This window comes from Nipponia nippon, unplaced genomic scaffold (genome assembly GCF_047370975.1).
Source record: "Nipponia nippon isolate SJK-2023a ecotype South Korea unplaced genomic scaffold, ASM4737097v1 scaffold_2, whole genome shotgun sequence".
NCBI lineage: Eukaryota > Metazoa > Chordata > Aves > Pelecaniformes > Threskiornithidae > Nipponia > Nipponia nippon.
Window position 1 is genome coordinate 41,420,859 of NW_028262336.1, and position 17,969 is coordinate 41,438,827.

The following is a 17,969-nucleotide window of genomic DNA, read 5'->3' on the forward strand; positions in this document are numbered from 1 at the left end:
GCTCCTGACATTGCTTGTTGGTCATTTACAGCAGATGCTTCTTGGCAGCAATGTCATTAAGGTTGATAACAAGTTCAGTGTGTATTACATATACAGGAAAATAGATGTAAACTACAGCACTTTCAGGATTAAGTGTCTTTATGAATTGTACTTTCTGCCCTGATCAAGGCCTGAAATAATATGCATATATATTTACCAGTATTTCTTAAAATATAAATAATAAGTAGAGAAGCTTTTTTCAGAATACTCAGGGAAAATTTAGGGAAGGCTTCTTCATTTTATCAAATGCTACCCGTCATCTAGTATATATTCTTTTCCAGAATACAAGTGCAGATTTACAACAAGAGTACAAAATGTAACTGAAGTCACAGTGTGTTTGTGAGAGACTGCTTTATTAATTTCCCTTCAAGACAAATGAAGTCGCTTTATTTAACTTGCTCACTGTATTCCACACCACATTAAGGCTTCTGGACCTGTCAGGATGATTGTGAGAGAGGGAGCTGGCAGGAACAATACACAGGAGAACTGCCCATTAAAAAGGTGGATGGAACGGTGCAAAGAAAAAGAAATGAGATACAAAGCTGAAACTTCCCCTTCTGCTGTAAGATGTGTTTTAGAAACGTTCCACAGCTTTTATTAAGGTATACAAAACGACTGAATTTTCAAGCCTCAAATTACTCATTCAGAACAGCTTAATTAAAATTAATGTAATTGAGACTATATTCCCTCTGCTACCTATACTTGTACAGCATTGTAAATGATGTTGGGATAGTTATACCCAAGCTACCACATTGCAAACAGCTTTATAGCACCTCAGCGCATATGCCAGCAAGGAAATGTTTTATATTTGCCCTGTTTTTCGTCATATTCTTTCTGTTAAGTCTGCCAGGCTTAGAGGCAGTTTATTGGGCTAAAGGACCTTTATTCTGAGCCAGTATATATTTTTTTAATGTTCTTTTTGTATTTACATAGTAGTTTACATTTTCCAAACACTTTCCCATCATTAACTCCTTAGGCCTCATGGGTTTCATCAGTAAATTAAATGCTTTCAGGAGTGTTGCCGGCTGCTGAAACTGGCTGGCACAAACAGTCTATTTCTGTGCTAGAAAACCCTTAAATTACAGGATGCCAGCCATCTGTTGGGAATGGTCCCTAGACCGCTCAAATGCCCAGGAGTGTCTGTGCCCAGGAATTAGCTGGGTAGGTGATAGGGCCAGAAGCATGCCAGCTGCAGTCTGGGTTTTTGGCGGTGGGGTGACCACACTGTAGCACGCGAGGGTGCTCCCATGCCACTCTTCAGTTCCCAGTGCAGCTGCCCCGTAGCATCCTGGGAGGAGCTGGCAGTGCCACTTGGGAAACAGCGTCTGTTCATGGACTTGGCCCCAAAACAGCAACCTTCATGGCTCACCCGGGTAATCTTTGGTGAAGGTACCAGCTTGCAGCTGCACACGGTTAGCTTAGGTACCTGTTGATCTACTCGCATAAACAAAAGCCCTTTGCCAGACTTGTGCGCTTACTTCTGCATCCTGAGTTTGATTCTGAATAATGCAAGCGGTGGTGTATCTGCACTGTAGTGCTGGTATGCCAAATCTAGTTGTACGTTACAAGTTAGCCGATGTAGTGGTACTGATGGCAGGAATTCAGCCACAGTAGTTTCAACCTCACTTTCAGTGAATTTTATCTTCATTCTTGTTGTAAATGCAGTTTGCCCAAGGCCACCCTCAGCAAAGCCAGGGACAACACTAGAATAAGTGCATCTTCCTCCGTCTGGTTTCATGGAAGAGAAAGATGCAAACACAGTTTCCTGGCCAGATTTGGTCCAAGACAACCCCTCCTTTCTTTTCAGTTTTGTCTAGTGTTCAATTCTTAGACTGTGGACAAGTTGCTGTGCTTTGCTGTGGAGATAATCAGAATTTGCTGCTGAATAGCATTCAGGTATGCTGAGAGGCTTGTATAAGTTCTGGTGTGGTGTGACTGGTTTGGTGTGCGGCCCACCTCGTCCCTGTGGTGTCCCAGGAGGATTTTGCAAGCCATGGCTAAACTATTCAGTGGGGACTTGTGCTGATGTCCTTATTTTGTTAACCGCACAAGAAGGCTCCAGCAAAAATTGCGCCACGCTGTTTGTTCCTAGCCAGGTGCTGTTCCCTGCCATTTTGGAGGCGGGAACCTGGGAACTCACCTGGCTGGGTGAGCTGGCTTCTCACCACGAAGGCCCTGCATCTCAGGGCATGGCTGGGATCTGCTTGGGTGGAAAGCACAAAAGTTTCATTGTTTTGGTGTTTGTTTTTTTTTTTTTAAATAAAGTTTTTTTTAGCAGTAGCTGAGAGTTGCCTGCTTTTTCCCGGGCAGAGCTCTTCTTTCGGGGCTGCCTGCACGCAGCCTGGCTGGTGCATCGGGCAGACAAGGAGTTGTTTCAGGTTCTTATCTCTCTCTCAGTGCCTGTGGTGTGAAAGGCTGCGGTGTTGTCAGACAACACTGCTGCAGTCACTGATGTTGTCCTTTCAAGTGCTCTTAAGTTCAGTGCCTTTGAACGAAAAGAAATAACACTTTAGGACTTAGTGTTTTTCTTTTGGATGATTGATTGTTAAATTTTGAGGGTTTTTGCTCAGTGAAGTAGAATTTCTAACGTACATTTTTCCCCCCCCCCGCTGTTCTTGTAACCAATGACTATAATCTAGTTCAACTTCACATCTTCATGAGTCTGGTTATTTCTGAGGTGTAAAGCTGATCTTTTATTTTAATATTTCCCCCCTACAGCTGACCTGAACAACGTCAGGTTCTCAGCGTACAGGACTGCCATGAAACTCCGCAGGCTGCAGAAAGCCCTCTGCTGTAAGTATGTGCCTGTGCCTCACTCGCTGTCGGGAAGGCTTTATGACCAACACACAAGTTTGTTTGCAACTTTCAGAAACAGAAAAACACCCCCACAGCCCCCCAGCTCTACCTGGTGGATGGAAACCTCTCACCTGAAGGGTCTTCTGCTGCCACTGGTTTGCACATTCCATACGAAACCAAGGTGCTGGGTGGTGTACAGGTCTGTCCCTTGTAAGACAGAATGGTGGATCAGAAACAAAACTAACAGCCCCTACATATTTATGTTTATACTCTTTAGCCGGGTGTTTTCTCTGTGCTCGTTACTGGAGCCATGTCCTGTGTCAGCCACAGCTTTACAGCTCAAGACCAAGCAAACAGGATTGTAGCGTATTGGGAAGGGTGAGAGTTCGGGTGAAATAATCACTCCAGAGCTGGAGTTGCTAATGGTTTTTTAAATTGAATCTTGAACCCTGAGGGGCTGTTGCCTTTAAAGGAGATCATCACAATAAACATTTAGCTTAATTTTTTCCCAAGCTTTTGGTTAGGTTCAGAAGTCTCTCATCAGCCGTACGTTAGTGATGTGCATGTTCTTACACTTTAATTCTCTCGACTGGTGTATGGTATTCTACCAGTCACTGGAGTTAGGTTTCCTCTTCAGCTTATTGTAACCTGAGAGCTAAATAATTTGCTCATAGTTCTCTTGGTAGTCCAGTCAGTTCCCAAAGCAAGCAGTTTATTAGACAGCACAATTTGGAGGGTTATTAAAATATTTTAACGTTCACTATTCGGCATTTAATTACAGGGTTAAATTTCTGACACAGTTGCCAACGTCTCAACTGTTGATTTATCTCAAGTTTGGATTTGTGCTCACATGCCTTCTGGAACTGTGTCAAACCTCGGTATTTTTGAGCATGTTTGCTTTTAGGCTTACAAGCATGGGTGAATTCCACTAATGAACAGACTTAATTTCTGAATTTATAAAAAAATAGAAAAGAAAAAGAAAAAAAGGGAAAACATAAAGAATAAGTGAAAAGTCTTGTAACACGATGAAAGATTTTAGCATGAATGCAGTGACAAAGAATGAATTACGATGATCAGAAATACAAACATCTTTCCATGGCACAGCACTCCTGCCACGCTCATTGTGGAAAGGTAGTGTAAAGAAACTGGAGTGATATGCAGTGAAAAGCATTCATAATCAGTGCAGCACTGAAGTAAGGAACTAAAACTTTTGGAATTACAGGTTTCTCTAGCTGGCAGTGCACAAGTGTAACTTGTAACAGGTTTTTATGGCTGGAAGTGCAAAACATTCCATCTTATTTTATCTGTGTTACCCTGATTCCTACCACTGAATAATTCTAGACTCATCTTGGACTTTACAGTGTGGAGTTGTAATTATGCACTGAAGGCAGTTCACCTCTCGAGGTTACGCTTAGGTGGATTTTCTGAGAATGAGTGTTTTCGGAGACATGCAGTGGCGCTTACACTGATTACTTTAGCACATTCTTCATACTTGTATCTAAGGAGAAGTATTTAAGGAATTTGGTTAGCAGTCTTTGTTCTTACAAATATTTTTGCTTGGAGACACCATCATTGTATTTGTGTATTCTATGATTTCAGTGTCGCTTGTGAACTCAGTTTAATTAGATTAAAAAAAAAACCAAAAAACAACTCATTACAAAATTCTTTTTCTGCAGTTTGGCACTAGTAGAAATAGAGCACAGTGCTGGGTTTAAGGGCTCCTACGGATAGCCAAACATCCCTAAAGTCCACTTGCAGTAGGTGCTGCTTTCAGCTTTTACTTTTTATTTCAGTTTTAAAATTGCAGGAGTTTAAGTATATATATGTATATTCTTTTCTGCAAACTTCATAAAAAGCAGAGCAGTTTTGTCTACCGAGGAGCATTCTAAAGATGTGTGCACAATAGAAGGCCCACAGGACTGAAGGCACAGCCTATTTCTCAGTAGCAAGAATAGAAACACTTTTAAAAATGAACTATTCTTAGACTCACTTCTTTTCAGTTTGTAAATCAGGCCAGCAAACTTTAAGATGCTAGGACATTAAACGTAAAGAATATGGAAAATGGTAATCCTTAACAAATTAATGCTTGTGTATTGTGTTACCTTAGAAGAATCTAGTGTGTGGCTCTGTCATCCCAGCCTTCAAAATTATTGTGGGCATGCCAGGTGTAACTATTGCACCGTTTTTTTTTTTAAAATGTATGGTTTCCTTTGATAATCATATCAGAGCATGTTGGCTTTCTTGTTTTGCTACTTTTCAAAGATCTGATCTTCAAGTGCAAACCACATCTGAACATTGTGATGTCAATAAAATGACATGTATTCACAAACTTCTCTTGGAGGTGCAGCAGAAGGAAATGTTCAAGAACTTCTGCTGGGTGCTTTTTTCCTTTAATTTTATGCAAGCTAGATTAAATATATTTTTTTAATGTATCAGCCAACAGCAGGTCATGGAGGAGATGATCTTGCATTCTGGGAACACCATTAATACTTTTTATTACCAGCCATATATTGAGTTTTCCCCAAGTTCAGTATGTGACCTCCTCAGCACACTTTCTCCTGCCTGTTAATTGTCACTTCTGTCCTCCAGTGAGTTAGTTATTCCGGGTCATCTTTTATACTTTTCCTGCAATCTGGCCACAGGTTGGTATCTAGTTACAAACATCCTAATGACTTTTTTGTTTTGTGGGTTTTTTTTTGTTTGTTTGTTTTTCTCTTGCCTTAGAGGTCAAAGAAATATTTATATAGATGACTTAGATTTCCAAATAAGCTAGAAGCTACTGCTCACACAAATGTTTGAGTCAGTTTTGGAATTTTAAATAGGAAAGGACAAAAGTGTGACAGAGAACCCACAAAAAGTACAAAGCATAAAGTGGTATGTTTTTTTTCAATTAAAGCTTTGCAGATCACTGAATGGTAATGAATATACAACTCTTCAATATATATGTGACGGTTGGGGCTTGTCTTTTGAAAGTCTGTCATTCATGGGACCTCCATATTTGCTTTCAGGAAAGCAATACGTAATTCCTGGTTCTGGGAGGGGACTCTCCCACATTTACTTTAATCTTGGTGGGAAAGGTGCAGGAGGCGCTTCACGTGCCAAAGGCCAGAGCCACTCTTCTTCCCATAAAAAGAAGTTCCCTAAAGCAGAGCATGGTGGCAAGCACTTTTTGCTTGTTATAAGATGAACATGTGTTATTAACTTCAAGATAGGACAGGAGGTTGATGAAGAGCAGGGTGAAAGGCTTTTCAGAAGTTGCTGCTTATTAGTGGGAAAAGCTTTCACAAAGTGGAATGACCCATGTTTAGCAGTGGCTGCATATATAATTAAGCTGCCACTCAGATGCCTGAGGGGTTCATTTAATTACAATTGATTCATAGTCTCAAAGGAACTGAGAGTTCAGCCTAAAGCTCAGAGTTAAAGGTGTTGTGAAGGCAGTGCTCTATTTCCAATTTGACAAATTATTAGAAGAAAGGCATCTTTCTGAGACTTAGGAATGGGTCTGATAAATATGCTTTTGTGGGATATAATACTGACCTTAGAATAGATATATTTCTATATGCTAGTAGGTGAAACATAATATTCCAAAAGATTTTCTTTTAATAAATATCTGTATGCTAATGTGAAAAAAAGTAAAATTCCAATAAAAAGCTGCACAAAATCACAGATTAAAAGTTAAATTTCTTGGTATAATAACAGGGATAGTATTCCAAGCTTTCCTTATTCACTCTAGCACTGGGTGTGTCAGGCCCACACGATGAAATTTTCAGAAGTGCTTAAGGGCTTTAGTGGCAGAAGTCCCCGTTGATTTCCAATGAAATTTATACTCCTGAAATTCTTTTGGCAATTATGAAATCCCAGCATACTGTCCATGCAGCATAACCAAGCAGCCCGGTATGCAGCTAAAGTATTTTTCATCTCTACTAGGACATCAAAGGGTCAGCTCAGCTTCATCCTTGATAAAATAGGATACTCAAGTGTGAATTTGGCAAAAGTGCCCTTAAGCTGGATGAAGTTCTTAAGAAATTCCTGTATGGGGTTCTGCATTTAGTCTCTGCACATTTTTTTTGACATTACTGAGAGATGTTGCTTGCCAGGACTCAATAAAACACATTTTTATTCCATTGAAAGAAAAAAAATGGTCTTGCAGTTGGGTCAGTTCATTTCTCAATTTTGTGATGAATTTCCTGGATGATTTTGGGCAGTTCGCTTTGGGCCAGATCCTGCTCCCTCGAGTCATGTTGAATCATGCTGCGCTTTGTGACTGCTCATGGTATGACCAGAACTAACAGCATCTGGGCTTGAATATCCCCATTGCTCACACCCTGGAAATTCACTACAAGGAATTACGAAGGGTTTTCCCGTGGCAGCAAGAAGATCTTTGTCAATAGTCCCCTTTTTCTGATTTCTTTTGTTCTTATTCTTGTTTTACTTTGTAAACCAACATCCCATAACTCCCTGATTTGGTGTCCCCCAAAGTGTGATGCTGCTGTTGATGTTAGTATGCAGAGACTAAGATCTGAGAAAGGGAAGTTCTGTTTTGCCTTGGACATCAGAATTTCAGAATGCTACTGACTTAAATTGGAACAAAAAAATCAAGTTTTCAAATGTCTGTGACAAAAAACTCTGCTGTGTGTTGACTGATAAGTTTAAATGTGTCTTATTCCATAAAGTCACAGAGGTATTTATAAATGTAAGTGCTCTGCAGAATTAAAAATGGATAAATTTAATTAATAAATATTGAAGTAGGCCATTTAATGTCTCTGGAACTTTCTTTTCCCTGTGCTCACCAGAGGAAAAGTAACAGAGAGGTTAATCCCAGTTCATTTGTGATTTGTTTGTGTATTCCTTGTGAAGTTTGGTTCAGTTAAGATTGCTTGACTTCTGTAAGAAATGAATGTCACGTCTCAGGAAAGCTGATGACATGTCCTATGTTTAGAGCACATTTGGTGAATGCAGTAGTCAAATATTAGCCTATCTATAAGAACATAAAACATGAAGTATGTAATTTTTATTACACAATAATTTGTGTAATATTTCCATAGGAGCCAATAGCATAATAGGTACTTTACAGCTAAAAATGAAACAGATTTCACTTTTATAAACACTGCTCTCTAAGACCACAGCTGAATAAACAGTGCACCTGTAGGAGTCTTGAAACCAGTCTTGCACGTGACTTTCAGAGGATGTAAAATGTCCTCTGGCCACGTGTGTAAGCCAAGTAAATTTTTCTGTTTAGTTTTTGGGTATGGGTAATACAACCACTGTTTCTCTTCAGTCTTTATTGTGGTTTGTTTTATTTTAACAGTGGATCTCCTGAGCCTGTCTGCTGCATGTGATGCCTTGGACCAGCACAACCTCAAACAAAACGACCAGCCGATGGATATTCTCCAGATCATCAATTGCTTGACCACCATTTATGATCGACTGGAACAAGAGCACAATAACCTGGTCAATGTTCCTCTCTGCGTGGACATGTGCCTCAACTGGCTGCTGAATGTCTACGACACGTATGTATGGGTGCTCTGAACATGGGGTGCTCAGGAGCTTTCCCAGCACAAGGGGAAGGGGAAAGGGGTAACGAGCCATCTGCCTCGTTATAAAATGAATGGCTTGAAACTGAAAAAAACAGTAGTTGAAGTGAAAGTTTAATAAACCTAATGGTTTAATGGCTGCATTTAGCTGAATCAATACAGCCCTTGGTTAGGCTTACAATCACAGCTTTATTAAGCTAAGCAGTGAGAGAGCTGGAAAGCAGAACTTTTTTTAACAGATTTCTGTGTTCAGAGCAATTCCGGGACTGCATGTCCTCAGTAGGTCACAGCTTTGCGTGGGTTATTTAATTTATTTAGGTAGAAGAATTCAAGAGAATTATCAAGAAGCAACAGTATGAACACCATCATATAGACTCTTGCATGTGTCTGTATTTCTAGGTATTAAACCTTTTCAGAGCTGTCCATTTTCTATAGCTTTCAATCTATAATTCTTGTTCAAAGATGGAAGAAGTTCATCTCTAATTTGAAGTGCTTACAACCCTTAGCAGTCAGGAGATTTGAGGAATTTGAGGAATACTTCATCTAAAATTTAATTTTTAAAAGTGTACCTATAAGTATAACTACAACAGTGTAAATTTACCTTAAGAAAATTTATAAGTATTCCTATTCAGTGGGTTAATGCTCATAACACATAGACAAATTCCAACACGTTTGTAAGGTAATTTTAGAATAAGGCATTATTTTTGTATTTGGTGAATTTAGTGGAAAAAATGTCAGTGGAAGTCTTTATTTGTGTTTTTAAGGTTCTTATCAGCCACCTTCAGCCAGACGCACTCATAACTGTGGCAGAATAAACATTTACATATAGAAATGGAAGGACATGGGTCTATTATTGTATTTCCATTGACATTTTGAACTGTATTGAAGTGCCAAAACATTGTTCCTCCATCCACACTTTATCACAGCACTGAAGCTTCAATGATCACCTACCAAAAAAAAAGTACAGATTTGTACAGAGTCTCTTCCTACAGGATCACCTCCGATAAGCCAGTTGCTTATAACGTCCTCTGCAGCAGCTGCAATATCCTGTGAAGTGGATTACCCAGATTACATTAAATTTTTGTGTAGTGTACTGGTAGTAGGGAATGGGGCTATATTCATTTAAGAGACAGATTTTATTTCTTTAATCTGCTTTGGCTTTCACAGAACTCTGATCCACTTCTGAATTATCATCAACTATAAATAACATATAAACCAAGATACTCGGTTAGCGAAAACCAGAAAAGATGTGCTAGGGATGCTAATCCAGATCAGCCATGTTAGAGGCAGAGAGGGAACTAAAGGTCATTCCACAGGCTACTCCTAAGCTGGACCGTCCAGTTTAGATTTGCCATGTCCAGTCTAGTTTTCTTTATGTTGCACTGTGCTGAAAGTATGACATTAGAAATTATAATTAGCTGCCTCCGGGCGATTCCCTAGGTATGCTAGAGAGCTGGATATTGCAGGACACAATGAAACAGAGAGGTATTTTATGTGTGAGGAAAGCTCCTGGCTATTTTGCTGAAATTCAGGTCTGAATTACGCTGGTACGAGAGGTGACCTTGGGGTTACATGTATTTAGTTTTCATTGTAAACTTAGTAGGCAGAGATCAACTGAAGTGCATAGCAGTACTGGAGATGTTTAATTAAATGTACTGAATCTTTACTTTTCTTATAATTGAAAACTGTCATTTGTAAAGATATTAATCAAATTCACAGTCAATGACTGATCTAATTATGGGCACAGCTCTGCAAATCCAACACGTTTCAGATTTGTTTTAATTGATCAGTCACTCATGCTCATTTGCAGTAGCATGCTAAATTATTGGTTTGACTTGGGAAGAGAGAAGAGTGAACTGAACAACTCATGATTCGTGCAAGTTTCAATTTAATATGCCTTGCAGGGAAATCATCATTCTACATTCTTCTCTTGTATAATTTGCATGAGCCTGGTATTCATCAGCAGGAGTTTCTCAGGGCACAGATGATAATTAATTTGGAAAAGATTTGAGGGAGAGGAGTAAGAGGAGTGGAGCGTGGAAACAGACGTAAACAACAAATGCTTATTCGTGATGAAAAACGCAAGGTTCTTTAGTAAAAGGTTGCAATTTCTAAATTCTGTTTTGTCCGCTAGTTTCTGTCTGCACCTTTTTTAGGGTTTGCAGGGGAGGTGCCTGGGTAAATGAGCACCACTGGCTCCTACAACACTCTTGTAGGATTAAAAAGACAACGTGTATCTTTGCCGAACAGTGCAGCCTAATGCATGACTATGGCATGCCTGTGCATGATTGATCTTCTTTCCAGTGGTGTTCTTACTGGTGATGCTTCAAAACTGTTGATAAGGCTCTGCTTCAAAAATGTCGTTCTTAGGCATTGGCTTCCTATGTTGTATATGTCTTTGTTTGCAATAGATGTTATATATTTGAAATGCTATCAGAAATAAAAGTCGAGAAGCCAGCAACTGGAAGTAAATTGAGCTAAACCAGATGGTCTTCTCACAGTCAGGTTAAAAAGCAAAAGTAATAGGGCGGGCACATCACAAGGCAGGAGTGCGCATGAGGGGAAGCTGACCGGAGGCAGCACAGGGACTGATGTGGTGCATATCAGCCCCTTGGCACAGCGCAGGACAGGTTTGAGTGCTGCGAGGAGGAGCTCAGGAACCACACCATGTTGTTAATGGCACGACTGTGCAGCCTGCCTGCCTTCTCGTGATTTCTAGGCAAGCTTCATCATTCACCTGAACGTCTTACAAGTGCCTCTGTCACTGCATACCACTGGCCGAGGCCACTTTTTCGTGCCTGGCTCTTTCTCAAACAGGTCAGGGCAGGGCTGACAGACAGTAAGCAACAACTTCTTAAAAACGATGGCTGCATCGCATTTCTAATTACAGTGAAGTTACATTGTCTTTGGCGAAAGGGATGGTTTCCTGTTCCGTCAGGGACCCCATCTTCTCTGAGAACAGCAGCAGTTTGTAGGGAAGCCTTTTCAAATAAGCGTAGTGTAAAGACTCTTTACTCTCACTTCTGTTGTAACAAAGGTGAGTAATTGTTTCCGAATGAGACCATTTCTGGTTGAATTGATACAATGGCACAATCCAATGCAGCTACACCTGTGGAGCCACAACCATATTTTATATTTCATTTCTAGCTTATCTAATAACTGGCTAGTGTGCGCTGTGCAACATGGTTCTTTGTGGGACTTCATTTATGACAACTACGGTACAGTGGTGAACTTCATTGTAGTAAACAAATTATGGCATGAATGGACCGTATGATCAGCCAATGTTTCTTTTTCATTAGGGGTCGAACAGGAAGGATCCGTGTCTTATCTTTCAAAACTGGTGTTGTATCCCTTTGTAAAGCACACCTGGAAGATAAATACAGATGTAAGTCAATGTAATTCTTTTGGTTTTAGTTTATGTTTATATTCTGTTTTCATTCCTCCTATTTATTGCATAAACGTTTAAGTAGCATATAGACACGTTCTTTTAGATAGTCCAGATGCAAAGTGTGTTAATTTGCTCCACCTTGTACTTTTAAGTTATTTGTTTAGTATGGTTTTAGGTAGTTTAGCATAGTGGTCCCCAAACTTTTTTGATCATGCACCCTTATCGGTAAAAAAACTGAGCGTGCACTCCCAATAGATGTATATTTATTTATAAATTATATACATGTACTACTGTAGTAGTATACGATGTACATTATAAAACATACATAAAAATGGAAATTAAAAAAGCATGAGATAAAGATGAAATAAATATTTTTAAAAAATGTAGTATCAGAACAAAAAATATTTTCTTACCACACCCCAATAGATTGTCTTGCGCACCCCCTGTGGTGAACGCACCCCCCCCTTTGGAGACCACTGGTTTAGCCCACCTTCATACACAAAAATGCATTTCTGCAGGACATCTTGCATTACACCATTTCAAAATATTTTTAAAAAATATTTTCCTCAATGTGGTTGGGGTCTTATTATGTACATTGTGCTTAAATATAGTTGCTATCTTTAAAAAAATATTAAAAGTATGCAAATTTTGCATATTTTAATAGACCAAATCCTGAAATAGTCGAAAAAATTCCACTTGAAGTTTTAGTTTTATCTGACTAATGAATCAGTTCATTAGTGAGGCTAGGATTCAGAAACGATCTACTGATAAGAGCAGTTCTCAAGAGTAACTTTCTGGTTAAATTAACTGGTATCACTCATTCATGCATTTAAAAAAAACACTAAAAAAACAACCTTTAGGATTTGACCCAATACCATAGCTGTTCTTCATCAATTGTTATTCTGTTCTGCTAATGGAAGTTGAAGAACGCTAAAGAGAAAACAGACAGTTCCAACAACGGAGTCTGTGCATGACTATGTATAATTGGATCAGATTTTAGGGCAATCACTATGAATGTCACAGTTTAGATCTCTAGATGTTTCATGTGGGTGTTGTGAAAAAGTATTCAGAAAATCTTTCAAGAAAATTACTCAGGACAGATATTTTTCAAAATGATATTTCATTGAGGATTATCAAAGTTATAAAGGAAAACATTTATTTGTATTTCATAGTCTCCTGGAGTGTGTGCATGGTAATGCATAACCCCCCCTTTTAAGGTTGTAGAACACTTAAAGTTTTAATGATGGGGAAACTGAAAGCTGAATTGCTTGTGGGAGAAGAAGGAATTGTCTTTGCCAGGCTGTGGTCTGGCTTCACCATCCATGCCCAAAGTCGTAGTGCAGTTGCTATTAGTATTGCTGCAAGTATGCAATGAGTCGCACCCCTTAAAATTTTTTCTCTCATTTGTGCAGCAGAGCAGAGTTGGTTGTGCTAGAGCACAAGTCTTCAGCCTTGCAGAGGTGATGGAAGGCTTTATCCCAAAATTATTTATTATAAAACTAGCCTTGGCAAGAGCGAAATTAATGTAATTAAAAAATAATCCTTTCTCTATCCATTCCTTTATTCCTTCAGAAGAAAACAGGTGTCAAAGCAGTGCTAGGAAAGTTATCTCGAGCATTGCTGAAGCACCTTTATAATTGTATCCCTGGTGTCAGGTGAAATATTAAGGTGGCTCCAAAAAAGGGCATTATTTTATTCTAGCTGTCTCTTGCTCTCTTTTTTTTTTTTTTTATCTCTTTGAAAAGTAAGGACAATTTATTCAGGTCATGTATTGTCAACAGGGATATTACCAAATAAATATTTCAGTTAATGCTGATTTTTTTTTTATTATTATTATTATTATGAACTCTAAAACCTCCTCAATGTATGTGCAGTATAACTAATTCCCACTCAATTAAAGTGAGCTTATGAAAGGATAGTAATTCTGTCCTGTAAGGATTCTTTTCTGGAATGATGCAGTAACAGAACATGGCTTCAAGTGACATTTCACTTCAGATGTGAAAACTTAATATGATATTAACATTCCCAGTGGATGGCAGGTTCTGTCACACTGTAATGTTTTTCTTTTATTTTAGAAATCCTCTTGGATTAAAAGATTGTGATATATCAAAGTTAGGGAGCTCTTGTTTTTCAGTTCAACTCATCTGAAAGAGAAGTGGATTCTCTGAGTTGTATGTTGATTGCTAGGATTTGAAAATGTGCTGTATGTTGTCTGAGATTATTTTACTGTTAAACAATGTTTTTAAAAACATTTATGTTGTGGCTCAAAGATCCCGCTGTTTAGTTAGCTGTGTTACAGAACCACAGCTGCTATTATTAGTAATGCCACCAGTGCTGTGTTATAATGGCCTTTCTTCCCAGGTATGAGCCAATAATGCTATTAAATATTATCACTAGACTGCTTATTTAACAGAAAAAAACCAGTGTTTATGGGAAGAGAAGCAGCCAAACTGAAGATGCGTTCGTGTTCGTGTCCACCGAGGCTGTTGACCACACTTGTGAGCCTTTGAAATGACACAAACTTCCACACTATTTGCCATATCCCCGTTGTGATGCTTTAGCATGGGTGTCCTTTTCCTTCCTCCAGACCTGTTCAAGCAAGTGGCAAGCTCCACAGGCTTCTGTGACCAGCGCCGGCTGGGGCTCCTGCTGCACGACTCCATCCAGATCCCTCGGCAGCTGGGGGAAGTGGCCTCCTTCGGGGGCAGCAATATCGAGCCGAGCGTCAGAAGCTGCTTCCAGTTTGTAAGTTCACGTTTATTCGCTGTTGGTTTTCTGATTTGTATTGTGTGTCGAGGGAGCCCGTCCGTTCTGAAGAGGACTGAAAATCTGGAAGAAGGATTAGGGTACCAAGGGTCGTTTAATGGTGGTGTTCATTGGTGTATTAAAACCATTCCTTTGACGAGATGTATTTGAATTAGCCTGTTCTCTGGCAGTGGTGGAAGAAGCCCAGATTATGCTGTTATTCAGACAGCAAATAATTATCATCAAGGCTTGTATTGTAAACTGAACCCTGCAAGCAGTTTAAGTCTTTGTTACAGCAGCTCCTGGCTTTACAATTTTCTATTGCCAGCATTAGGTCACTGTTTATTGCTGCCACCTAGGCGAAGAGCAATGGTTAATCTAAATTTTGGGCATATGCGTACCAGTGACAGCCAGGTGCCCAAGGGAGCGATAGAAAAGGAGCGACTGCCTGCAGCGCTGTCTAGGGGCGAGGAGCGTTCAGTGAGCTCCTTCCACTGCTTGAATGGATAATGCCAGTTTTCTTTAAAGAGTACTGAAAGAATTCCTGTCCTGTCTGTTGTGATACATACACGGCAAACTGGAGGCTCTTTTTCAAGCTTGTAATTTATTTAATCTGGGGAGGAAGAGAGTTACGGGAATTATTCATCCTTATCCTAACCACCAGCAGAATGCACAAGATGAAGACAGCTGCTTAATGAAAAGGTAGAGGAGGGGAGGTAATGTATGGTCTGTGATTAACTCTCAATGCATCTTCTACATTACAATGGAAGAAATGCTTTTTTTCCCCATCCCCTAACTGTCCCTGGGGGATTTTTTTGTTTGGTTGGGGGCGGGGGAGTTGTTTGCTTTTTTGCCTGCTGCTCAAGTTTCATTATGTAGTAGTTTCAGTTCTGTAGTAAGCAAAGCACAGCAAGTTTTTTTTCAATGAATATTAATGCTTGGAAATAGTCTTCTTACACACAGTGACTATGAAAAGAATCCAGTTCTAAAATCACCACAAACTTCAGTTGTGAATGGGACATTTGCTTTCTGTACTTATAAAACTTCTTTTGTCAGGTTAATTCTACAGGATTCACGTTTTCCCATTTCCATCATTCGTGTCTTGACCTTTTATAATTCTAGTCTGTATTTGGTGCCATTTCCAAATTAAAGTTTCATAGGGCCATAGCCTGGGTGGATAACCCATGCTGATAAACTATGCAGAGCAACTTTGATAGCTGGGTTAGACCCTGCTGTGGCTTTCAAGCCTCGAGTTTCACGTTGGGCTTTCAAATGAGACCAACACAAAATGATGCCGTAGCAAATCCATGGTCAAAAGCTCGTTTATGCAAATAACCTTCCTCAGAAATTAGGACTCGCTGGATCCTATAGTTTTCCCAAGTGAAGGGCAACAGTACGTAGAACACTGCTGAAAAACTGATAAGGAAAGTGACCTCGGAATCTGACAGGAACATGTTTTTTTTGGAAAGGGGGCTGACATTATGTGTGTTTATAATAGGAAAAACCCAATAAAATTCATAGTGATGGAACAGGTAAAAACAACTTTCATGAAATAGGAAGAAGACCTTGGAATAATTGTTTATTTTAATAAAATGAGTTCACAACATTTTCATTACAAATGAAGACATGCCAGTGGGCTGAATGCTTTACCGCATCCAGCTGCTGGTATTTCTAGAAACAACCCGAGCACAGCTGGGTACAACCTTCAACGTGTTCAATAAATCACAATGGCAGAAAACCTGACGTTTCCTTCTCTTACCTGCACTGAAAAATACGTTTTCTTCTTACCTGCAGTAAGAGGAATTTCTTCCTCTCTTTCATCCAGGTGAAGCCTCATTTTAACTTGAAGAGTGGGAGGGTGGTTTCTGACCTGGGTCGCAGCAGAGCAGATGATCTTCTAGGAGGACCAGTTACGGGGAGGGAGGCTCAACTGAGGAGGGGACATACAAAAATAGGGGGGACGGAGTCCTGGGGAGAGGAGCAGAAATCGGAGCGTAGGGAGAACCCTGGTGGATGGGAGGGAGAAGGAACTAAGGAGGGGAAGAAAAAGGGCCACTCTTAGGGAACAATGGTAAGAACAGCAGTAGGAATAATAGTGATGAAGGGAACAGAAGGGTGGGTAGGATGAGGCATGAAAGAAAGGAGCAGTCAGGAATGGAGATGGGGGAAGAAATAAGACCTTTCCAGGAGAAAGGGAGGAGAGGAGTACAGAAAGATCCCTTTGGCGTAAGACGGTGGTGTGGGGGGAACGAGGGCCTCAGGTGGGGGGACAGCATGGGGGGGGGGGCAGGGAGCAGCCTGGGAAACAGGGGCTGGAGGAGCTGGATGGTCGAAGGGGGACTGTACAGGGCTCCTGGTTGGCCTCCTTTTGCTGAAGTGCGATAATTCAATTTTTAAAAATAGCGTGGGGATTCATAGTTTACATTACTGTGTGGAAACTAAATTAAGTCTTTGTGTACGCCCACGGTGCGGAATGCTTTTTCTTTAGAGTTTTTTTCTCTCTTTTATTTTTTTTTCTTTCTGGTGATGATAAGCCAGCAATAAATTGCAGTCATGTCAGAGTCCACAACAAATGCGCGCTTCAGAAACCACTCTCCCAGCCCCCTTAGGTTAGGTGCCCTGGCAACAGCCTTGTCTGTCTGCACAACAGCAGGAAAAAAAAGGGGATGTTTACTGTTCCCGGCGATAACAGGGGAAATCTCTCCTGCTTTTCGGTTTGAAGTTCGAGTCCTTGGGAATGAGGGTTGGGGAGGGCGGGCTTCCCAGCTCCGCTGTTGGCAGCAGCCTGCCTGCTGCCCGCTCCCAAGGAGCAGGTCCCCTTATCGCAGCTGGCTGCCGCTGCCCTGTTACTTTACATCCCTCCAGCACCGACACTTGCTTTTCATAGTTTTCTTCATATACGGATAGTAATTGTTGGGAGAAAAAGGGTGTTACGGGACTCATCTTTCCTAGCCAGTGCAGGGGGATGTAATTTCTGCTTTCAGATTTTGAAGAAAAAAATGTTCTTAAGTGAGAGGGAAGAGCTTGATCTGATGACCATTTGAAGGCTATATAGTTCTGCCTGGGCTCAGACTGCAACAAAGCAATCTATAGATCCATGAAAAATTGAGTGAATTCAGTATTACTGTAGTGTGAAAGCACTTTCCTTTTAGATCTGTGATGGGTGCATTTTTTAAGTAAACAGGATAGGGAATTGTTACGGGCTAAAGGACAGATGCGCTGTGTTTTAATCACGGTGGAAAATTATTAATATGCTTTCCTCGTGTAGTGTAAATAGGACCTAGGAATTCACATCACTGCCTTGGATGAGTTACTGTGACATTGGGACTTTTAAGAAATGTGATGCGAAAACAGAATGCAGCTCGGATGAAAATGTCTCTTGCTGTTTCTCAATAAAATTTTGGATATTTGGTTCTCGGTTATAAACTGTTTTAAGTATGTTTTCTTCCGAGGGTGTACTTGAAGTA

At 40.2% G+C, this 17,969-nt stretch overlaps 1 protein-coding gene across 10 annotated transcripts in view; it reads left to right on the forward strand.

The window, feature by feature from the left end:
- Positions 1–17,969, forward strand: part of DMD (dystrophin) — a 1,304,666-nt gene that overhangs the window by 1,235,470 nt on the left and 51,227 nt on the right. For all 10 annotated transcript variants that reach the window (XM_087759563.1, XM_087759562.1, XM_087759568.1 and 7 more), the window contains 4 exons: positions 2,758–2,832; positions 8,144–8,345; positions 11,669–11,754; positions 14,345–14,502. In XM_087759563.1, the coding sequence (XP_087615689.1) occupies positions 2,758–2,832; positions 8,144–8,345; positions 11,669–11,754; positions 14,345–14,502 (521 nt within the window). The remainder of the gene's footprint in view (positions 1–2,757; positions 2,833–8,143; positions 8,346–11,668; positions 11,755–14,344; positions 14,503–17,969) is intronic.